The 24,583-nt window shown below is 34.1% G+C and overlaps 1 protein-coding gene across 1 annotated transcript in view; it reads right to left on the bottom strand.

The window, feature by feature from the left end:
• Positions 1-24,583, bottom strand: part of LOC126735379 (gustatory and odorant receptor 22-like) — a 38,235-nt gene that overhangs the window by 7,138 nt on the left and 6,514 nt on the right. Inside the window, exons 2-3 of the mRNA XM_050439345.1 lie at positions 23,083-23,203; positions 14,393-14,584 (exon numbers count right to left, since the gene is read on the bottom strand). Coding sequence (XP_050295302.1) covers positions 14,393-14,584; positions 23,083-23,203 — 313 coding nt within the window. The remainder of the gene's footprint in view (positions 1-14,392; positions 14,585-23,082; positions 23,204-24,583) is intronic.

The raw sequence follows: 24,583 nt of genomic DNA, 5'->3' as shown, positions 1-24,583 counted from the left end.
CTAACATAAGTTACAATCATTATCTAAAAGTAAAATTATAAAAACATTTAATCTGCAACCAGTGGTAAACAGCTTTTTTAAATTGGACTAATGATTCAATGCTTCTAATATCAGCAGGTAGCATTCTATAACACCTGATGGCCATATAATGAGAACCCCTTTCATGGTAAGCTGAATTATGCAATGGAATGCGGAGATCGCTTCTATGTCGTGTAATCATAGTCACATCCTCAGCGTACATTGCCCTATTCTCAACAAACAAGTGATTGTGTTTCTTGTTGATTGATTGTGGAGGGAAGGGTGAGTATTTTTAGTTTGCTGAAGTAAGGCAGTACAGAAAGTTCTGTAGGTCAGTCCCAATAAACAACGAATAATACGCTTTTGCATTCCAAATATATCTACAGCTCTTCTTGCTGATCCCCAGAAACAAATCAAAAACAAATACTAAAAAATACTAAAAATAAATAATATTCTAAGATCGAATGTACCTGTCCGAAATAAAATAGGCGAAGAGATACCTCAGATACTACATCCCTTAATCTTCCAATCAATCCGCACAAGCTAGTTAATCTGGAATAAAGGTTTTTAGTATGTTTCTCCCAATTTAAATTGGGGTCAATGTGTATTCCTAAGAATTTAATTCTATTGGCTACAGGAATTGACTGCCCACCAGACCACACAAGTAGATTGAGAGACTAGACTTTGAGATAGATTCTAAGACAACAGTGGCGTTCGAAAAATTAATCAACCCCGTTTTATTCGAGTTCAAAGACAGCTTACTGTCCAGGCACCAGGTCCTCATGCGCTCCACTGCGGTTGTGCATCCCCGTGAAAGATCTGCCACTATCCTCCTGGCAACTATAACTGATGTGTCGTCGGCGAATTGACAAATCATATCAGAAGGGAACAGTTCAGGCAAACCATTGACATATAATCGGAAGAGCACAGGTCCCAAGATTGAACCCTGAGGCACACCTCTTCCTATAATTTGAGGGCGGGAAAACGTTGGTGAGCCGGAATGTGTCACACAAAATATTTGTTCTCTTTGCTCTAGATATGAACTGTGTAATTTAGATGCTGCACCCCTGATGCCATACCGTTCCAGGATGTCCAGCAGTAAAGAATGGTCAACCGTGTCAAACGCCTTAGACAAGTCGAAGTACAGTCCAGCTACACTGGCCCTTCTCTCAAGATTCTCCATGATATATTGTATTGCACTATGAATGGCCATTTCCGTCGATCTTTTGGGAACGAATCCGTATTGGTATTTATTATTTATAACTATTTGATAACTATTTGCTAGTTTTGATAACTAGTTATAACTATTTGATAGATAACCCTTTAAAACACCTTCGATATGGATGGTAATACGGATACCGGCCGATAGTTGGCAATATTCGTTTTTTCTCCCTTCTTAAAAACAGGCACTACTTTTGCCCGCTTAAGAGCAGAAGGGAAAATTTGGGAGCAAGACTCTCATTGATCACATTGGAAATGGGTCCGGCTAAGTTCATCCAAGCCAGAGGAAAATTAACAGGATTGAGAAATATGGTTGGATAATCATTATGCAAGTCATGTATATTGGAGTTACAGCTTTGTTGATGGTCAAAAGTAAAATGTTGAGCAAATAATTCGGTGACTAAAGCTGCGTTTTCAATAGACTCACCATCTTCCCTTAAAACAATATTGTTGTTAGTTTTATTTTTACCTGGCTCAGATTTTATGATTGACTATGCCGATTTTATCTTGTTTTTTGAATTTTGGGTTTTGTTATCATTTATAGACTTCTTATAAGAGGAGATGTAACATCGATATTGTTTCCTTTCACGTTTATATGTAACGTAGTGTTTCCTAAAATTAGTAAATTTGTACCAAACATAGAGATCTTTTATGTAGAATATCTTTTTATCTCTGGTGTAATCCAGGTTGGCTTATTTTTCAACTTAGTTGTACTTATTGGAAAAGCCAAATCAAAATAATAGAAGAGAATACGAAAGAAAGTATTATATTTTCTTTCAACTCCCTCAGCAGAATAGACCTCCTCCCATGCCGCAGACATCAGCATATTGCAAAATCGATTCATGTTGTGTGTCGAGAATTTTCGTCGCTTCAAAACCATGCCACATTGGGAAACCTCCACCTGTCTCTTAAAAACAAAAATTTGAGGATAATGATCAGACAGATTACTAAAAGTAATCCTAATATCACCATCATTATAGTTTCTTTGGAGAATCATCAGAAACCTGGTCGTTTATAGTCAAAGTCAAGTATCTCGAATGTAGCCATCTCGATGAATAATCTTCATCCTTTTCTTGAATTAAACAATGAGTTGGTGGTCACTTGATAATACTATAGTTCATCAACAATATAATGTTTTTTGATTATTAAGAATATTCTACTACACGCTTCTCCAGTGTACCACCTGGGGAGACGATGAATGTTCGAACTTGCAACCATAGATAATAACATCTCTAAAACGACCATCTAATAAAAGTGAGAGACATGGCAGAGGTTATGAAGATGAACAAAGAACGCATGTATCACCTAAATCAAGGTTTAAGAAGGTGCCTCTTTCGTCTCATACTTTACCAACTGCCATGCTTGACCATTCTTATATCCCCAAGCGAATTCTTTTTGTTCTTTAATTGCGCTCGAAGAACAGAGATTTTCTTCAAGTGAGAAGGCCATCATTATATTATCGTAAACAATTATTTTACAAAGAAATACGCGATCCGAGTACTATTTGGACCTGTTACAAGATACGAGCATTGTCGGAAGAAGTGTGTAGACTAACAAAGAGACTGTATAAAAAAAAGATTGTACTTTAGATCAGATGATGCATAAGTAGAGCTGCTTATGAAAAAGCTTGACAAGCAGGATAAGAAATAAGAAGGGCAAGAAATATTTATATTCGAGAACATCAAAGGCGATTTGATGCAAGAACATAAACACTTGATTAAGAATAAGAAAAGAGCGAGTGAGAAAACGGAATGAAGCTTATGAGAAAAGAATTAATGACTTTAAATGTAGATCTTAAAAAGGATTAGGAAGAAAGGGATTATTTTCGAGAAGAATTTAAAATGAAACAAAGAGTTACCACCTTCCAAGCATCACTGAAAATGGCAGTAAAGTGTGATCTCCAGTTCCTCTTCTTCCCAATCTTGGGACGCAAACAACCATAAAGTAGAAGCCACCAACGTTAAATTGCAAAGAGGAGTACCTATTTAAAATATTTGAGGCTATTGGCAGGGGAGGAAGAAACCGCTACGATAACAAAGAAAATGCATTCAATTCTAAGTTATACTATAGAAAAGAGAATATATTTTAAAAATGATGCCGTCTTAGGTTCAGCTTAACTACGACTTATTAATGTATATCTTAGAAATGAGATATGGCCTTACCACAAGTCTATCAAGCTTTATAGAAATCTAGTAAAAAAATATGATGCTGGCTTTACACCGTTTGAAGGCGATGTTGTTCATGTTACTTACTCTTACGTAGTTTAGAAAACAAATCTCCATAAATCGCTTAATCGATGAAGCTAAAGAGAACCAAAGTTACCTCGCCATAAGAGAATATCGACTATGAGGCAGTTTAAGTCATAAGAGGACCATCCTCGATAAGACAAATTTGGAAATTGTCCTCGCAGATCATCTTGTTTGGATAGACCGGACGTTAAATCTAAAAGGCCTGATCAGGAAAGTGTGAATGAGAACTAGAAGTTGAACATGTGGTAATAATGCCCCAAGACTTGAGAAACCAGGCAATATTTCTATAGTCAGCTTCATAGGGCAAAACCTGGCTGCGAAAGCTTTACTACTAATTCATTCACCCTTGCATTTTTCCTGCAGAAAAAGATAATTGTTGCGAGGGTTGATTTCTTCTGTTCTGGAAACTGATATCCTTATTTATGAAATGAACTGGAGCAGATTAAATTACTTCCTATCCCGAAAACTTTTGAAGTTAAGGGAACAAATTGTCTGAAGAAGTTGAAGGGCGAAGCGGCAAAAAGGGTATTGTCTGCTCGATTATTATTAACCTACAAATATTGATTACCCAGATGCCAAAATTTCAACTCATTATGTATTTCTATTGTACGTCAAGTTTGTACTACAAGTAGGTACTTGAGCAATCCATGTCTTGACCACGAACTTAATAAATATACCTGGAATGCTAATGCATATGGCCACGATACCCAAAAATAACCACTGCTTGGTGGCCGCCATTTTTATGGTCGTTGTGTCGTTTTGATGTTGGTCACTCTTAACATTTTCAGTGTTGCCAACAAAAAATATATTAAATAACGGTACTGAAGTTTACGACGCTGACGTTTGACGTGTGTGTATAGCGGATTGCCTAGTTTTTGGCAATTTGTAAACGACGCATGGGTATATCGTATGGAAACGGTGATGTATCTTCCTTCTTATTTAGTACATGAATGTATCATCATCATCTTTATTTAAAGGTATTTCGTTCACTGTTTCTCAAAACCGAATTATTGTAAATTATCTGTCTGTGTTGTTTATGATCGAATAATATCTATATTTTGATTTTTATAGATGGTTATACCTATTAATGAGGAAACACTGTACATAGAAGGAAAGTAAAACTTTTAATAGTAAAAATAGAAAGAAAATAAAAGTGTGTATACCTAACTGAATTTGTTAAGTAAATACAAGCAAAAATTTAAATGAAGATCATCATTTTCATGGTATTAGGATTTATAAGATTCAAGTTTAAGTTTAGATTTATAAGATTCAAGATTATCAGAATAATAAAGGAAATATTTTAAAGTGCATGCATTTATTCCAAGTCGATTGAAACGTCTCATTTTAGGTGAGGATTACTTGCTTTCATAAATTTTAACGAAATTCTTAAAGAAGTACAAGAAAAATCACAGATCTAACGCAACTATGTTAAATTCTTACCAATATGTAAATTTCTATTTTGCATTTGTAAACATAACCTCTCAAAAACTTTAATTGTTTTGTTTCCCTACAATTGGCACAACTGAAATTTGTCAGAGTGACCAACATCGAAAGGACACAATCACGCAAAATGGCGGCCACCTAGTAGTGGTTATTTACTTTTCATTGAATTGGCAGTCCAGGTATATTTATTAAGTTCGTGGTCTTGACACGCGATCTCATGATTCGCATAGCTATGCGAAAAATAAGCTGTTTCCTTAGTTAAATTAAATTGATTGCGTTTAAGTCAATAGTTCTGTACCATTACACGACTTACACTAATGTGGGTTAAGCTTATACTCCAAGCAACTTTTCTGCAGCTTCTTTCTCAGTGCAGGATACTCATCATCCATACGGTTTACGTGAGACCACTTTCTGGAGATTACAGGAATTACAGGTAGTATCTAACGATACAAACAATATTTATCTCGTTATATATGTGCTTAGAGTAATTTGTGTCCACTAAAGTTTAGGATATAAACTTATATAACATGTATAAGTTATATAAATATAAGTTATATGAATATAAGTATGATAATGTCTGAATCTCTTTTAAGTAGAAAAAACATAATTAGATTTAAAATAGAAAACTTATCAACACAAGGCTTATCAAAATTTAACTAACCAAAAAAGGTACGTTTTATAATATAAATGTATTTTTGTATATGTATTTTTTTTCAAATATATTTCATCCTTTACAGATTTGAATAACAATCATTCAGTCGTGCCAGTGTAGAAATAATAAATACGCAGAAAAAACATCACGTTTTCAATCGAAGCCAAGCTTTATAAAAAAAAACTTAAAATATTTATTCTACCCTTAATTGCTTCGTGTCTCCTGTAGGACGGGATTTTATCGTTTAAGACGTATACATCTCTTACGCTTTAGGATCTCTGGATATTTAGATTAAACTTAGTTTTGTCGAGAAATAATAAATAAAATAAATATATATTCGTATCGATCGTTACATCTCTAATATGTTAAACTCTCTCTCTCGTCTCCTATACTATTTAAGCTGTGGTTTGGACAAGCTTCCTGATGTTTTTTTTTTAATGGAACACTAGAGAATTTCTTAACATAGTCGATCAATCGTCTTAGATAAAGTCCTCGAGGTTGTTTCCTCTCCAGCATACCCTGCACAGCCAGTTTTTCCGCCCTTCCTTCTGTTTTTAAGTGTCCGAAGTATTTCAGAATTCGACACTTAATTACACTTGACAGCCTTTTCTAAATTCCCAATTCTTCCGGTAGGAGACAAGAGTTCTAGATGCCGTCCAAGAGATCCTTAGGGATCTTCTTGACCCACATCTCGAAAGCCTCTAACTTTTTGATATAAGCGGCCCTTAAGATCCAAGCTTCCGATACGTTTATAGAATTGGGAAATACAAGTGTTCTAATTAAATTGAATTTTGTTGCCTTCGTAAAGTGGTAATCTTTCCAAATGTTTGTGAGTATAGTCAAAACCGATTTGGTAAGCGCTTTTCTTTTTATATCCATTGATAATTTGCCTTTGGTATTTATATGGGCACTCGGATACATTATTTCACTTACAATTTCTACATCATAAATGTTAGGTGCGGCTGCTATTTTGTTGATACCATAAGTTTTATTTTTTGTCGGTTGAGTTTTAACCCAAATCGCAAATTCTCTTGCTCGATCCTTTCAATCAACTCTGTCATCTTTTGTTCCTCTTTTGCGATAAGGGTCGTGTCATTTGGGTAGCCGAGATTATTTATTGTCTTGCCGTCGATAATTATACCGCATTCCCAGCCATTCACGGCTTTTCTAACCATGTGGGTATTCGCCATAAACAAGGTGTTCCGAAACTATGTTTTAATTTAAAAGATGTTAAAAATTCTTACCACCCGCTTTAATGTAAGCGAGATAGCGTCGTACCATTTCCTTCTGTACACGTTGAAAATCTTCCGGAATTTCTTGAATTTCAGCAGCAGCCGCAACATTCCTTTCTACTAACTCTTCCTCTGCTTAAACCATAGAATAATATTGAGGGGGTATACCGGCTTAAACCGGAGTGTCGTACATAAGCGCTTTCATGTAACCCCATAAAAAGAAGTCGTATGCAGTCAGATCTGATGAACGAGGAGGCCATGCATTTGGTGCGCCCCTGCCAATCACTCTTTGACCACACCTGATACTGACTGTATTATGAACAAGTCCTGCTCAAACATTCACCATAAATTTTTGTTGAAAACCACGCAGGTGCATAGCGTGGGGATTTTCTTTATCCCAAACGTGTAGTAGCGGGTAAAGGCGGCTTCATCCGTAAACATCACTAAGGACGAAAATTCGGCGCCGCGCCTCGTTTGTTGTAAAAACTTCTACGAATGTTCACTATTTCATCGTTATTTCCCAGTTTTGTTGGTAGGTATGGTTCATAGGAATGTGTTTCATAATTTGTAATAGAATTATCCATTATGAGCTTTTCCGTAACATTAAGAATTGAGGACATTTTTTTTTAATTTACGTTTTACAATATGATAAATCCAAGTGATTTTAAAAAGTTTCTATTAGACTTACTTAACGGTTTCAAATTAAAGTTATAACTAAATTTATTTTTTTTATGTTTAACTTTATATACTTTATTTGTAAACATTCCATTTTCCTTTTTATTATATAAGATAGCCATTATTCCAATTTTTTAATGTGTAGCCTAATGGTAACGGTTTCGTTTCTAAAGTTGATTACGTCCCCCTCTTGATCTATAATTTTTACAATAATTTTATCTATCACCTTTACAACGACTGGAAAATAAAGGATATTTTGTGGACTTTCAATAATTTTATATCCAGGTGGAACATTGGGAAAGAATTGATGAATAATGTGAACGGGTTGTCCGTTCAGGTATGATCCTTCGACTATACTACAATCCACACAAAGAGAATTTACTTTTATTATCTCTGCTGGAAAATCTGACTCATGATATTTGTATATTTCTATTCTTAAGAACTATAATTTCCAAAATTGCACTGAGAAAAAGGTGATGATAACAATTGTATGTCTGAACGTTATAATATATTCGATATGCTTAAACCAATAGCAGTAACATTTGCTCCAGAATCCAATAAGCCAATAACTTTCATACCAAATATCGAGACTTCAAGATGAGGACGATCATCACCATTGCACTGTGCGAAGGCGTAATCTAGAATAGGGTAGCTGGGGTTACTAGTCGAGACCCAAGGAATCGAACTGATCTCTCGACTAACTAACAGTTCGCCCTTGGGTTTCCCGACCTACTACAATTTGGACATGAACGGGTAGACACATTTTCCCGACCGCAACGGAAACAGTGTCGACGAACGGGTTGTGGACAAGTACTATTCAAATGGTCAGTACTACGACAATTTCAACAAACCACCGGAACGAATTCTACTCAACGGGGATAATGCTCAGGCAGAAGTGCGCGCATCTTTTGAAAATGAAATTGATGCAATTGTTGTTCGTGTAAAACCTCTTATACCCCAACATGGTTTATTCGCAACGAGTGCGCTACAGCTTAGGTACTTATGGAAGGAGATTTGTCAATTTGCTGTAAGATTTCTTCTTCCTGGTACACGCATTGTGCGTGGTCTTCCCCCCACATTATGAAGCTTTATTAACAAATCCGGTTTCTCGCAATTTTGAATGCAAACGTGCAAATAATCCCCAACTTATTAATCGCCGCTGTGGAAAGCATTCTTGGTAAATCCGCAACGCGCGTCTTCCATTTCCATCAGCAGCGCCATAAGCCAGGTGTAGGTCTGCTAATTCAGCAACTGTAAAATTCTCCATTTTAAACTTTTAAACGGTCACACTTTAATTTGGATTAAATTAGGTTTACATATGACCACGACGCAATAATAAATAAGTAGCCTATGCAAAGCGAGTGTCCGGCGCGCGGCGAATGGTCTAGAACGTCAAAATCGGTAGAGCTTAATATCGATATTATTTGCATATGTACGTATGTTAAACTTTTTTCTTGTGACACCTATTGGTAGCGAAAGAAGGCGCATGCGCTCTCGGTTAATAAATAAAAATCATTTGTTTTGGCGAGGTCTACCCACTCTTACATTTTGGCACAATAGTTTCGAAACGTCCTGTATATTAAATAGCAAGTACAAGATGCATCCTTGGCAAACGCCGCGTTGTAAGTTAAAGGCTTTAGAGACATGACTATTCGTATAACTGCTATTGCTATTATCGTATAACTGTCTTAATAGTAAGACAAGGTGTAACGGGGTTTCTATGTCTAGGAAAGTGTTATTAGACTTTCCAGAGTTGAAACCATTCTACGCAGTCAAAGGCTTTACGCCTAATCGAGGAAACATAGAAACGCAGGGTTCCCGAACTCTCTTGCCTTCTCGATGATCCGCCGTACGTTCATAATTTGTTCGGAAAACAGGCAAATAACACAATGGACATTCGACACACTCCCGAAGCTTCTCCCGAAGCGACTCCGCGAGCGCCCGAACAGGGTGACCTCGACACATAACACACCGCTCGGAAATATTCGATTATGTTGAGATGAGAGAAACAACAAATCGGAAATCGCTTACCAGAATACGTACCGAAAAAACCTTTCGAGACACTTAATTATCGGGGTTGCCAGCGCTATTATTTCACAGGTAATATACTATTTTTTTTAGGTGATCGAATAATACCATTCGATAAATCGTTACAAAAAATAATTAAAAAACAAAACTAATTTCAATAGCTGTCTCATTATTCTTTTTAGTATATGTTTCCTATTTAATGGTTGGGTTGAGTTGTATTGGGCTGGGTTGGTTGGGGCTGAGCTGGGTTGATAGTGATTTTTTTTTATATAAAAAGGTGCTGGGTGCAAAAAGGACCTGTTGGGTTAATAATCATTTTTCATAAGAAAAACTGATTGCGCAAAAAAAAAAACGAACAGGGGTAAAATTTTAATATTTTTTATTTTCTTTTTTGAAATGATTGAAAAATGATTGAGTCTCCGACAACGAATTTATAATAAATACGACATATATTAACTTTTGTAACTGTTTAATTTTTTAAATTCGTACAAAAAAAACGGCGTTCGATAGGATAGTAAACTGTTACGCCAGGGGTAATTATTTAATATAGTCACTTTTTTTTTAAACGATTTAAAAAAAATAAAATTGATAAAATTAAAAGTTTTAGTCTCCGACAAAGAAATTATGATGAATACGACATTCACTATCCTATGTACCTGTCTTTTTTTTTAATCTTGAAAATGGGTAGTCGATAAGATAGTAAACTGTTACCGTAATTTGTATACATTCCAGCCCTGACAAAACTCAACAATATGAATGAAAAGTTGGCTCAATCTAAATAAGGCTATAATATATGATATTCTCTAAGAACCAGTTTCTTTTCCTACTTATAAATATTATTAACTAATAACTCATTGCACTTTTTTACGACACCAATTCAGAAATAATGTTAGTCACAAATTACTTGATAGCAATAAGTGTGTGTATAAGTAAATTAAAAACTGTATAGTCTATTACAGTCCTTTTGGTTATTCAGTATGTTATATTTAAGCTGACACACTATAGTTTATAATCCAAATATCCTCGGAGCCATATGACTTCATCAAAATCATCCAGTTTCTCCAGCATATTATCCTAAATTGCACTTTTTCAAGTTTATTAGTCAAAAGTAGTAAATATAAACACTATCACCACACCTATGCAAGTCAAATGGAACTTTGTTTGCCACAATTTTACACAAAAAATGGTATAAAGATGGTACGTTTTTTTGGCGTCAAATTCCTCTTCACTTCGCAATAAGTATAATGCAGGTATTTAATGTTCTAAGAAGAAGAATCACAGGATAGGAGGCCAAGTAGTAAATTACACAAAGTTAGTTATAGTGTTTCTTAATCAGTATCAGGAAGTATCATCCCAGGTCCTTTGTAGTTATATCTTAAAGCTTCAAATATACTGAAGAACTCACAACTTAATAACTTGTGGCAAACTATCGATAAATATAAACTAATTATTGTAAGCACGACTCGAATGTAAACTATATACATAATATACATACTATATAAATAATATACTTATACCTAACCCTATTTTGTGTTAGATGACAACACTACAGCTATTTCGAATAAAAATTGGCTGACGTGTAAAAGACCCAACCGATCATACTCGAACGTTTAAAATATTTCGCGGGTATTGTGTCGAATGTCCATTATGTCGAATGTCGATTGTGTCGAATGCACCCGTCTCATTTGTTCTCTGGTGCTTTTTCCGGTTACAAACTCGGCTTGTTCTTCTAGAACATGTCACTCTTAAGAAATTTTTGAGTCGCCCTAATAGGATTCTACGCATAGCTTTACTTGGATGAGATACCAGTGCGATTGTTCTGTAGTTGTTACATTTTTTACTTGACCTATTTTTATGCAGGAGAGTGAAAGTGAATGAAATCCAGTCGTTCGGTCTCTGTTTAGGTTTCGAGATCTTATGGCAGATCTTTCATATGAGATTAACACCCTAACGGTTGGAGTAAGGTGTTTTAGCATTTCTGCGCTTACATTATCTCTCATTTGAACCAGGTGAAAGTTCCCAAGCAGGGGCTGCCATTAATTATGACCTTGCTAATGTTTACGAGTTTTCTAAAAATCATTGCTTACAATTAAATTCTATGAAATCAACATTTATGCTGTTTAGGGGCAAGGGTAGCCGTAAGAATTTTTTACAGTATTATGGGGACTTATTTCATATCAATAACGAGCCTATAAAATACGTGAAGCACTTTAAGAGCTTGGATTTGATTCTGGATAGTGACCTGCGATTCACGCAGCGCGTAAATTCATGTATTCAAAAAGGATTTTTAAACCTTAAAAATATTTATCCACATCGTTTTAAATAGAAAAACAAAAATTCTACAGTGTGATTCGCTGGTCCTATCACAGCTTAATCATTGCGATGCAGTGTATGGTCCATGCTTGAGAATTGCTGAAGAGAGTAGAATTCAGAAACCCCAAAATGCGTGCCTTAGATTAATATATGGCATAAGGAAGCGCAACCCCAGAAAACACAAGCTTAAGGAAACCAGATAGTTGACTATGCACAACAGAAGGATTTTTCCAGCATCTTCAATATTTTTTAAAATAATTAATTTAAGATCTCCACCTTACTTATATAATAAAATAAAATTTCGCACAGATGTTCACAATATTAATACCCGGTATAAAGGAAGGCCAACACCTCCGCTTCACTCAACCGAAACTTATAAAAGATAAGTGTCTTATCAAATTTCAAAAATTATGAATAGCTGCCAAACTAAAACCGAAAACATTTTTAGCTTTTATTCTTTAAATAAATACATTTTTAAGAAATTTCTGTAGGAACAATAAAGCATAATTTAGTGGGTGTTTCGTTTTATTTTTACTTTCTTTTCTCTACAACAGACTGTATCTTTTGCTTTATGATGTATTTTGTTTGTGAGGTTGAATTTGTTTCTTTTCCCTTGTGTAGGCATATATGCTGTCAGATTTTCTTTTTTTTTGCTGGTTGATGTACTCTTTATAATTTATAGCGGTTACATTATTCCTATTTTGAAACTTAGCATAGTATAGATAATTAAGTTAGATGGAAGAAGAGGCATTTAGGTATCTGAGTCTTTGGGCGCTGAATCTCGCCTTTAAACTATTAACTTTGTAATTGTATTTTTTTCCTATATCCCTTTTTATTATTATTATTATTAATATTATTAATATTATTATTATTATCTACACGTGTACTCTTATTATATTTTAAGTAACCTATGTCTAGCTCTATTTCTGCATTTATTATATCCGGTTTCTGTTTGATTTCCCCGATGGAAGGGATGTATATTAATTCTTGATTGTTGGTTTCGTGTCTATCGTGTCAATATATCGTGTCGTTTAAATTTTCGCTTTTGATCTCTTGGCTCTTGGATGAATGTTTTTTATATCTATTTTCTTTAAATTAAGATACTGAAAATCAAAATGCAAAAAACCTCTCTAAACACTTTTTATCCTTTTATTGAAATATTCATACATCAACTTCTTGATAATCAAATGGTTATTTCAATAGCAGTTAAATAACTAACACTTTCATGACTAGAGGTTTTGCTATTAAACACCAGTGCGGTGACATTTAAAAAAAAGAAATCATAAAAACATTATTCTATAACAAAATCAAATACAATACTCGTTCGAACTATTATTTATAAAAAGGTATTAAAATCAATACAAAGCATAAATTATTAAACATAATAAAATGCATAAACCAATATCAAAGTAAGGTTATTACGATTGGGCCCTGCATTATGAGGAAAGTAGAAAGACCAAACCGGCAGCTATCAATTGCCAAAGGGAAATGCTGTAAGAAAGAGTATGGTGGAAATAAATTATAAACCATCACAATATAGGAAAGTTATCTTTTGAAAGATATAAATCAATAGTATCAGATTATTTATACCTACTTACCCATATAAGTGTACTACAATAAACATCACAAAAAACAAATTTATATCAAAACGCACAAGTGCACCAACGACGCCGCCGCCATCATGAACGCCATCTACAAATAGTACAAATAGAAGAGCACGTGACGATAACAAGATGATCGACATTGACGGACGACACGGAGAAGGCGCAGTGTTGCCAACACTTCATTATCATCAATTTCAAACCTTCCGAACTTATGGAGGAGGAGGATTTATTCTGTCCATAAATTTAACCTGTCCAGAGCTAAATAATATCTTTACTATTTTACTACATGCCACACCATGCTAAATCGAAACTAAATGCACTGGATCTAGCTTGAAAATATCTAATTTGGCAACGTAGAATGCCATGTCGGTAAAAGGCATGTCAATTCTATACTTAGAAATACGGTTCTAACTTATTTGTTAACAAGTGAATTATTTGATAACAATAAAACTCATTTGATATCAATGACTGACCTTCTTTTATACGTCAAAATTGACAACATTAATGTGAGTCCTCTTTTTTATTGTCATTCAAATTACGTTGTTTTATCGTCACAAAAAAGGGCATTTTGCTGACTACGTCATTAAATGACCATATTTTGACGTCTTTTTTCACGTCATACTTTATTCTGTGATGGGACGTAACTTCTTTTATATTCGGGGCTTAGTCCTTTTGGATTTGAAAGTAGGATTTGGTCGTCATGGCGGTGCTGCTATGTGAACTTAAGCTTATATGAATAAACTTTAAAGCTTTATGATTATCTCGCTAATAATACTTCGCATTTTAAGCAGTTAATAAAATAAATTCTTTAATAAATATACTATTTTATTCATACAGCTTCTTACACCCTTATTGCCTAAAAGTCTTAATTTACATTTTTACACTTTGAGTAGCTATTTGGTACACCAAAATTTAAGCTACTGAAATGAAAATAACGTTAGTTTTTTCACTTCTTACCTGTAATCTTATAATAATTTAACTGGAATTTTCCCCAACCATTTTTGTAGTCGCATACTTCAAAAGCCACAGACCAGCCCATAAAAGGAATAAAAAAATGGGGTATAAGATACACAATAAAAATTATAGCGTAAATATACTCGTCGAATTTCTTGCTCCTGTTTAATAGAATATCAATTCTTTCTTTTCCAACTAAAAAATATAAATTTTACGTTATAATTACACATAAAAGTTTATAATTTATTTCTTTTGTTTTGCTTAACATAACTTCTTATAGTTGACGTCAACGATAATCTATTTTCTGTGCTCGGAAGCCTCAATAATCCCGACCGGATATTATGTAAATTTATATGTCAACATTTTTTTATCAAACACGATCGGATGTTTCTGTAAAACAAATTTTAAAAAATAAAAAAGATATTTTCTCAAAAAAATAGAACGTTTGAAGAAGTTTAAATAAAAATGATATAGTCAGATCATAGAAATCAATACACAGCCTCCGGACTAAAGAATTAATAACTTCCAACAGCATTAATGAAAGGTGTTTCAATAAGAACTTCAGATTTGAATTGCGCGCCATGTTTGACAGTCTAAGGGTATGTACCATTTTCAACTGTCAGTACAGGATTGTACTGTGCTGATTTTACTGTAATTTGTCGTTCCGATTTTATACAGCGTGCTGTTTTGCTCCAAAAAAGGAACAGTTTTCAGCACTGTTTTCACAACCACAACATAACCTATAAAACCAAATTACCTATTTCTGTTTTGTTTTCCGGTACGGTGTTTTACTTTACTAAACCAGACCACATTGACCACATTTTCAGTCATATTTATAAAATAAATATGACTGAAAAAGCAAGATGGTAAAAATAATAGACGCAGAAAATAATTTTGAATACCACATTGAAGTTACACCAAAAGAATACGAAAGAGCCCAAACAGGTTAGTGCGTTGTATGAGAGCTTTTTAAGTGGTAAATTTTATTATTGTTAAACATTTTAAAACCACAATTATTATTTCAGACATGATCTTTGCAACCAAACTGCTTGAACATAATTCCCACAACGTAAACAAGAAGATTCAAGAAATCAACATCAACAACACTTCTGACAGTTTTGACATTCCCCCACTATTTTACTGTACCTACAGTGGCTTTTATCCCCAGTCAATCCAGTAAAGATTAATGACGTCACTGACGCATTTATGACGTCATTCAGTACTGAATCAGTAAACTGAAAGAAATATCGGAACGACGTCCAGTAAATTCAGTACTGACAGTTGATAACGGTACATACCCATTATGGGTTTTCAACTGTCAGTACAGGATTGTACTGTGCTGATTTTACTGTAATTTGTCGTTCCGATTTTATACAGCGTGCTGTTTTGCTCCAAAAAAGGAACAGTTTTCAGCACTGTTTTCACAACCACAACCTAACCTATAAAACTTTCGAACAAACATATTTCCTGTGAGAAAGTAAAATACACATGTACCTTTGTACCTTTTACTTTCTGCAGTACAGTATGTGCACAATTACGAGTTTTCTAAAAAATTTAAAGGGCTAAAGAGCGCAAATTTGTGGTCTTAGGAAAAATTGTGTATACCTACATTACTCATGAAAAAAGTAAGCGAATTTCAAAAACTCAAAACCTCAACTTTCAATTCTTCTTCGGAATATAGGTTTATCACGTTTTCCAAATAATTTGGAACGCGAATACGGGCCTGTCCTTGAGCCTGTAATTGGGCAATATAAAAGTCTTCTTGGTCCAATTCATCTTCCTCATCATCAATTAATAATAAAAGGGAAACGGTGTTTGCCACTATCATGGCTGCTACATTATTGGGGTTCATAGCCATAGCTTTTATTTTGAACAATTTATGTTTTGAACTTGGAAAATAATTCCCACAACGTAAACAAGAAGATTCAAGAAATCAACATTAACAACACTTCTGACAGTTTTGACATTCCCCCACTATTTTACTGTACCTACAGTGGCTTTTATCCCCAGTCAATCCAGTAAAGATTAATGACGTCACTGACGCATTTATGACGTCATTCAGTACTGAATCAGTAAACTGAAAGAAATATCGGAACGACGTCCAGTAAATTCAGTACTGACAGTTGATAACGGTACATACCCATAATGTTACATGATTATGACGTGACAGATGAAAGTTGACAGATGGGGGTTAGTAAACATGGAGCATTACACGGTAGAACAACGCGTCCTGATCATTCGGCTTGCGATCGCGAGACAGGCTACATTATATTTTTGGAGGCTGTGTTTCGATCTTGTCCTACTAATTTATTTTCTTTTTGTGCGCGTGTAAAAGGTAAGTTTAGCTTATTCTAAGTGGTTAAAGCTTTCTACATACTAGCTTGCTTTTATTTGCTTTTTGGCTTAAAAATTTCCATTTTGTGCATGCTTATTTCCAATTACATTGCTTAAAGAAGTACTATGAGTGAAGCAGGGGGGGGCGGCCCCCCCCAGCCCATGGCAACAATGCCAAAAGAATGTGACCCTATAGATAATGGCAATGTTGATGTTTGTAGTATTTCAATAGAGGCTTCAAACACTAAAAAAACCAACCTTGAAAAAGAACCAGTTTTTTATTCTAAAAATGATACTGGCCCATTTCTTGTCTATTTAGAATCCACCGAAAAAGTGGGTTTTAATGTAGGCAAATTTAATAATATTAAAATTGCTAGAGACATTTTTAACCTAAATCTGACAGACGTTAAAAAAATTAAAAATAAAGGCTTAAACAGAATCTCTGTAGAATTCATTAATTTCCTGTCTGCAAATAATTTTGTTAAAAACAAAACCCTGTTAAATAAGGGCTATAAAATCTATATTCCATTAACCTTTGTGACTTGTAAAGGGTTAGTCAGGCAAATTGACATAGAAATAGGCGAAAAAGAAATATTAGAATGTTCTAAAACTGATACCGGCATAGAAATTCTAGAGGTTAAAAGATTAAACCGAAAAATAATTAAAGACAAAGATATAACATATGAACCCACTGGCTCGGTTCTTATTACATTTAAAGGTGTTTGTCTTCCCAAATCCCTAAATATCTACAGACTGGAAAGACCCATTTCTATATACATCTCCCCTGTAACGCAGTGCTTTAGATGTTTACGGTATGGTCATATTCGCACTAACTGTAAAGGCAAAGAAAGGTGCTTCACATGTGGTGAGGAAAAAAAATCTGATTTAGAGGAGCACCCCCCTTGCGAAACTAGATGTTTTTATTGTAAAGGTCCCCATAAATCTACAGACAAAAGCTGCCCCGAATATACTAGGCAAAAAAACATAAAAGAGTTAATGGCATTCGAAAATATTCCCTTTTTTGATGCAAGCGAAATTGTTAAAAAGACCTATTTGACACGTAATGAATTTGTATATCATCCTTCTGACTTCCCTAACATTAAAAACCTAAATAGTTCTGAAAAGAACAATCTAAAAGAAAATGTAATCCAACCATCACAAAGACGAACCCAACATGCAAAAACTGACCCTATTAAAAGATCATACCAACAAGTAGTCTCTGAAAATAATACAAAGAAAAGAATAATTCATAAAGGTTATGATGTAAAGGCACATAATGATAACTTAATTTCCCCTAACTCTAGACCCCAAAAAGAAACTAGCTCTCCAATTTTTTCATTAAGAAAAGAAAACAGTCTCAAAACACAAATGCCTTCTACAAGTGCAGTTCATAGGTTTAATTCTCATGAATCTTCTTGGTACCCAGATGAAGTTAAAAGCATCATCGATGCATTTTTAAACATGTCAGAAAACAATAAAAGAACAATAAAAACCTTTTTATTCAATAAAAATTTTGATATGGATATTGATCCCGGCTCTCAGTCAGATTCATTTAACTAAAATCAATTTTCCCTTCACATTAATGTCAGGAGTAAATAATTTAAAGATCATCTTTTGTAATCTAAGAAAAAACACGTTACAATAATAATTAGAATGCGCACAGGTCATTGCCTGACTAACGCCCATCTATATAAGATTAAAATGAAAGGTATCCCTTATTGCGACTGCGGTATGCTTGATCACCTAAACCACATATTTTTTGAAACGTCCTATTAATAATATACCCGATCTAGACTTGTATAAAATCTTTGTATTGAAAAAGAAAATATCACCATTATCCATAACTCAAATTCTGTCTGCTCCCGACGACGAATCAATAGAAATAATCATGCGATTTATAAACATCAATAAGATTAAACTTTGAAGCTCATCTATCTAATACCCCTCTTGTATCCTACAATCCCGCTTGTTTTAGTGCTTGGTGTGGTCCCTTATTCCTTTTGTTGTAATACTAACGTTTTCCTCCCGTATTATAGCCACAAACCATAAAGCCGACAGCCGATACAAGACAAAGCTATAGTCACAAGCTAAACAGAACGAGCAAAGTTTTAATATAAGAAGATATTTCGAAGATTCCTGCATGGTCCAGAGCCAGACAAAGAAGGAGTCTCCCCCAAATCGGGCTGGCAATTGCCTTGCAGCAAAGCCATCAACTAAACAAGACAAGACAAGACAACGCGTCCTGATTGTCAAAAATTATTGGTAATATTTATGATCAAAATGGTGAAAGTTTAATTGCCATTATTCGTAATGTGCGTTCAATATTCGGTTGAAATAATGTTTTTAATTAATCTGCTGTGAAAAGAATAATCAAAAAATTCTAAAGTACTGGTGTGAAACACACGATGCGAGCTCGTGGATGCATTTCGCGAGAGTGTGACAAAAAGGCCAGATACGTCAATTCGTCATCGGACACAAGAATTGAACGTTTCAACAGGTACTTTTCAGCTTTTAGAACATTGAAAGGCTTTTAATATTCTAAGCTTCTTTCTCACTTAAGATTTACAGGTACATGCCTACAAAATCCAACTGACTTAACCGGCAATGGTGCATTTGATAACTTGTTGTTTTAATGGATAACTCTTGTAAAGAGATCGTCGAACGTGGGCCACCCTTCGTACAATCCGCTAAACGTCGGAATGTTCATTGTTGGAATGGGTGTGTTGTTTAATACATTCTGCCCCTCCTTGATTTTTTCTTCCAGCTGCTCCATAATCTCATCGTAAGACCTTTTGACTAGACGGTGGGCTGCTAAGTATTTTTTGCTGGTGGTGCCTTGCAGAGGATCTCGTTGTGAAGTTGCTGAAGCTGGGCCCCCATTGATTTCTGGTGTCTTCTTTTAAAAATTCATATCGAGTTGTAGATTTGTTCCTACGAAGTTCATTTTGAATTTCTTCAATCAGGAATTTAAATTCTTGTATCACTACTTCTTTTCTTTTCAGCACTGCTTCGCCTTCTTCTGTCTTCTTCTCCTCTTCTGCTTTTTTGCACGTCTTCATATAGGTTTTAAAGTTTATATATGAGAGCATAACCTATTATGATGCGCAAAAGTTAGGCCCTAAAACTTGCACCACCAATACTGAGACACAAAAATTCACTTACACACACAATGACTTTTCAGCACTATTGCCTAATAGAAATAGGCAGAAGGAACAGAAAGAAAATAGATTCATCAATGTTTCCGACAAAGGATTCGCTATTTCCTAAAGAATACTCGCTATTTCCAAAAGCACACAAAAAGTAGAAACTAGAATACAACTTATCAAAAAGAAGGCTCGGCAATTCAACAGGATACAGCAAAGAAGAGCACGACAGGCAACTCTTGCATCCTAACTACAGGCCTAAGAGAAACTCCCAAACCCAGCCCTTTTAAGCTTTTAATAAAAACAACAAAAACTTAAAATTTCCCCCACGCAATCGACTTCTAACAATTGTGAACCCTTACAAACTGCCCAGACAATCGACAACCAACTTCATTCTTTCTGTGGCATTTATAATATAACATATACATATATAACATTATAACATAAATATTATAAATTACATCAAAAATGCTCTAATAAAGATGATTTCTGTAGACAAAATTCCGCCCCGTACAGATGATATGGATGACTCAGACTGTTACTAAATCTTAAAAACATAACATTAAATTTAACTTTGCAACTAATTAACACAACAACTAGCCCCTCCCATCTCTCTCGATAATTTCCCTCAAACCTAACCAGACTAGATTTAACCAGCGGCTTATTATAATTCAGTGGAAAATTCGCATTATTACCAACATTACGGAAAACCTGAGGATCCTGACAAGAGAAGGGGATCAGGATCTGATATTTCTTCATAAAACCAGGCTAAAAAAAGAACAAAACTTTTCACATCCACAATTATACAACTTTCAGAAATGATCGAGATGATGGTTATGGAGGAGTAGCAATATACATAAGAAATAAAGCAATGTATTTAAAGCCACAAATAAATGATGAACACAACATCTAGATCCAATTTGTGATAATTCAATAATATATAATGCAAGTCAATACAGGGTGTTCGAAAAATAGAGAGATATATTTTAATGGGTGATTCCTTGTAAAAAAATATAAGAAAAAGTGTCTATAAACATGGGTCGGGAAATGCACAGTTTTCACGATACAGGGTGATAATTTTTTTTTAAATATTAATTTTTTAATAATATTTAAAAAAATATTTACTCGATTCTTTTGAAATTTGGCAGTATTACTTGTTGTATTAAAAGGCTAATTTAGCCCTAAATAGTTTAAAATTGTATGGTCCAGTGGCAAAATTTAAAAAAATTATTGGCAAAAAAATTTACGCTACTGCCTTTTTTCATCTTTAATATTTGTTGTTTGATTAAGCATTTAAAAATACAACTTTTTTTGCCTCTTGTATTTATCTCACTTCGTTTTCAAAATCACTTTTATTGCAACAACAACTACAACAAATGTTGGAAATATCCATCATCCATTTCTGTACACCTTCTCGCTCGACAAATCGTTAAACGACGCACTTCAGCTAAAATCCGAGGTCTATTTCTCACTTCTTCGCAAGCATTTACAATTTTATTTCTTAACTCTTCTATTGTTTGTATGAGACTAGCATAAACTAGACTTTTAAGGTGTCTCCATAAATAAAAATCTATTGAATTTATGTCAGGGGAGAGAGGTGGCGATTGAATTGGTCCACCTCTTCCAACCCAATTTTCCCCAAAGCTATACTAAAATGAGGAGAAGCTCCATCGTGCATAAAAGTTATTTGACTACGCACATTTAGAGGAACTTCTTTCAGCAGTACGGGCAATTCTTGTTGAAGAAATTCTAAGTAAGATTCGCCGTTTAACTTTAAGAGTAAAAAGAAAGGCTCAATTAAATTGTCACCAACAACACCCATCCACACATTTAAAGAAAATTGCTCTTGGTGGCGACATTGTACGTAAGCATAGATTATCGTCACTCCATACATGAGTATTATGAAAATTAAGAATACCATCAAATCACCCCGAAATCCATCTTCGTCCGTAAAAAGAATGGCTTTATTAAAGTTTCTGTTATTATTAACTTTTTCGTAATACCATTGGCAAAACTGCAAACGGGGCAGAAAATCTCTTGGTGCCTGCAACATTGAACATGATACGGTTACAAAAGTTGTCACACAGTACTGTTAGAATGGTCGAAAATGACCCCTAATCGAGCAGCTGTAGTCCTGGTACTTACACCAGGATTTTCTTCCACGGCACGTAAAATTGCCTCCTCCAACTCAGGCGTTCTTACGGACTTCGTCCGGCCTCTATCATTGGTGGGAATTGCAAAACTTCCTAAGTAACTTTATTGTCAAAAACATCACGAAAAATAAATAAGAAAATTTACCTCTTTCCCGCAATCTACGGTCTACGCTTTCAAAGGTCTTACTATCTGGAAGTTGCCGTTGGGAAAACGCTTTTGCATATAGGAGTCTCGCTGCATAACAATTACTGTAAGCACGTGCATACATTACATGCATGTCTGTTATTTCCCCAAAACTGTATTTTTCCATCACAAAAACCGAGATAAAAACTTTTTAGAGAAATTTCACCAAGAAAATTAGGTAAATAATGATTTTCTAGGAGAACTGACGCTTGTCAATGTCAAACCTCCATGCAAAAATTATTTTTTTGTTGAAAACGAAGTGAGATACGAAAAAAACACAAGAGGTAAAAAAGTTATATTTTTAAATGCTTAATCAAACAATTAATATTAAAGTTGAAAAAAAGCAGTGACGTACATTTTTTTGCCAATAATATTTGCTAAGATGTCCCCGGGACGCCACTGTACCTTATAATTTTACTCTAATTAGGGCTAAATTAGCCTCTTAATACAATAAGTAATACTGTCAAATTTCAAAAGAATCGAGTAAATATTTTTTTAAAAATGTATCACCCTGTATCTTGAAAATTGTGCATTTTCGGACCCATGTTTATAGAAACTTTTTCTCATATTTTTTTAAAAGGAATCGCCCATTGAAATATATCCATCTATTTTTCGACACCCTGTATAGTTACAATCTATGCCTCAAACAACTCACATAACCAGAAGGGCACTCATTCAAGAAATAAAAAAGAACCGCTACGTATAGTACAAATAAAGATATACATAAACATTTTTTAAAGCATTTTTTTTGTTTAAAATTAGTTTTATAGATCCTTGGAGATGTGTTCTATTTAATTATGCAGTGCAAACAAATTCTAATACGTCCGGACTATTCCGCCCAGATCAAAGGAAATAGATTATCGAAAACGGCAATTATACCTAAGACGACTAGCACCGTGGTTACTACGTAAAATACGTAGGCATAGATCATAGGTTTTGAAGTCCAACTGAACGTAATTTTTCCAATTTCACCTCTCTCCACTGGCATTACACCTAAAACCTAAAATAATTGTATTAAAAAATTATTAAGAAATTAGGATGATGCACGAAATACATGGCCGTTCATAGCGAATAGTCACTTAAAAAAATAGTATGTTATATAATCTTAAATAATTGCTAGTGGCGCGCAACATTTCAGTTAAATGCGTTATAAGTTACTAGTTTTTTCAAGGCTTTTTTTTCAAGAATGAAAATATCCCTAGTTTTAATTTCTAACTGAAGTGGCACAACTTTGCGGTCTCATAAACTCTTGATATAACTTTTCATCTTTATTACATTTAGTTGTATAAACACTTATCTTTACTGGTTAAAAGGGGAAAACTCCTTTCATATATAAACACCAACATTTCTCAAAAAAACGCGCCGAGTTTATCTTAATAAAATTTCATCACTACAAGAGTTTCTGCGACCTTTTACAGAAATAACATTAACTTTTTTTCAAAGCTCCAACTTTTATGAAAACCTGAAAAACAATATCATTTATTAAGGAGAGGACCCCCTGTTTCGAGTCACTCTTTATTTCACTCGTTGTTAAAGTTTATTATTTCGTAAAGACCATTTTCGTTGACTCGGTAATTTAATATTTAAAACTGTGTTCCTATCGCAGCAACCACTTAAAGAAATGGATCCATTTAAGTTATGCGAATATTTTATTTGTTACTTCCATCGATTTTCTTTTTGACTATAAGCGTTTGGGTTTCATATTTTACCGAATAATATTACACCTGGGGTGGTCTGAATGTTTTAAGTAAATGTCGGGGATAAAATGTATTGAACCAAACTGTACGTTTCTCTCTAAGGCTCCGTTTAAATATTAATTGGGTTGGGTGTTTTAGTTTTGAATTAAAATTAATGACTTATGATATAGCATAACATTAGTACGTTGCTAGTCCCTTTTATACACATTTTATAGATATTTTTTTATACCAAATATAAAAAGAGATGACGTTTTTTGAAGATCTACACACAGAAAAATCCTGATGGATTTTTTCACATTTTGATGTGTAAAAAAAAATGTTTAATTTTAATACACAATTGCTAGATAATATCTCACAGTCCTGTATAAAAATTCTTAGGCATTTTGTATATGTTTTAATGTGTATATTTCATACAATTATTGCATATTAAATTAATACACCATAAGTGGATATTAATTATTAAGATAATGTGTATAAATATTCCACATTTTTTTTTTAATCCAATGCAGTTTGGTAAAAAATCTAATAACCAAGTATATTTTTACTACAATTTTTAATTAATTTTTTATTCTGGCTTGTGTTGATTTTATTTACAATTGTGTAGATTAAAAAAGATTCTTGCTAATAGCCCTTCACAAATGTAGAATTTTAAATCATGTATTGTGTAGTTATAATACACAATT

The sequence above is a fragment of the Anthonomus grandis genome, chromosome 4 (genome assembly GCF_022605725.1).
Source record: "Anthonomus grandis grandis chromosome 4, icAntGran1.3, whole genome shotgun sequence".
Lineage (NCBI taxonomy): Eukaryota > Metazoa > Arthropoda > Insecta > Coleoptera > Curculionidae > Anthonomus > Anthonomus grandis.
This window is presented reverse-complemented; position numbering and strand designations above follow the sequence as displayed.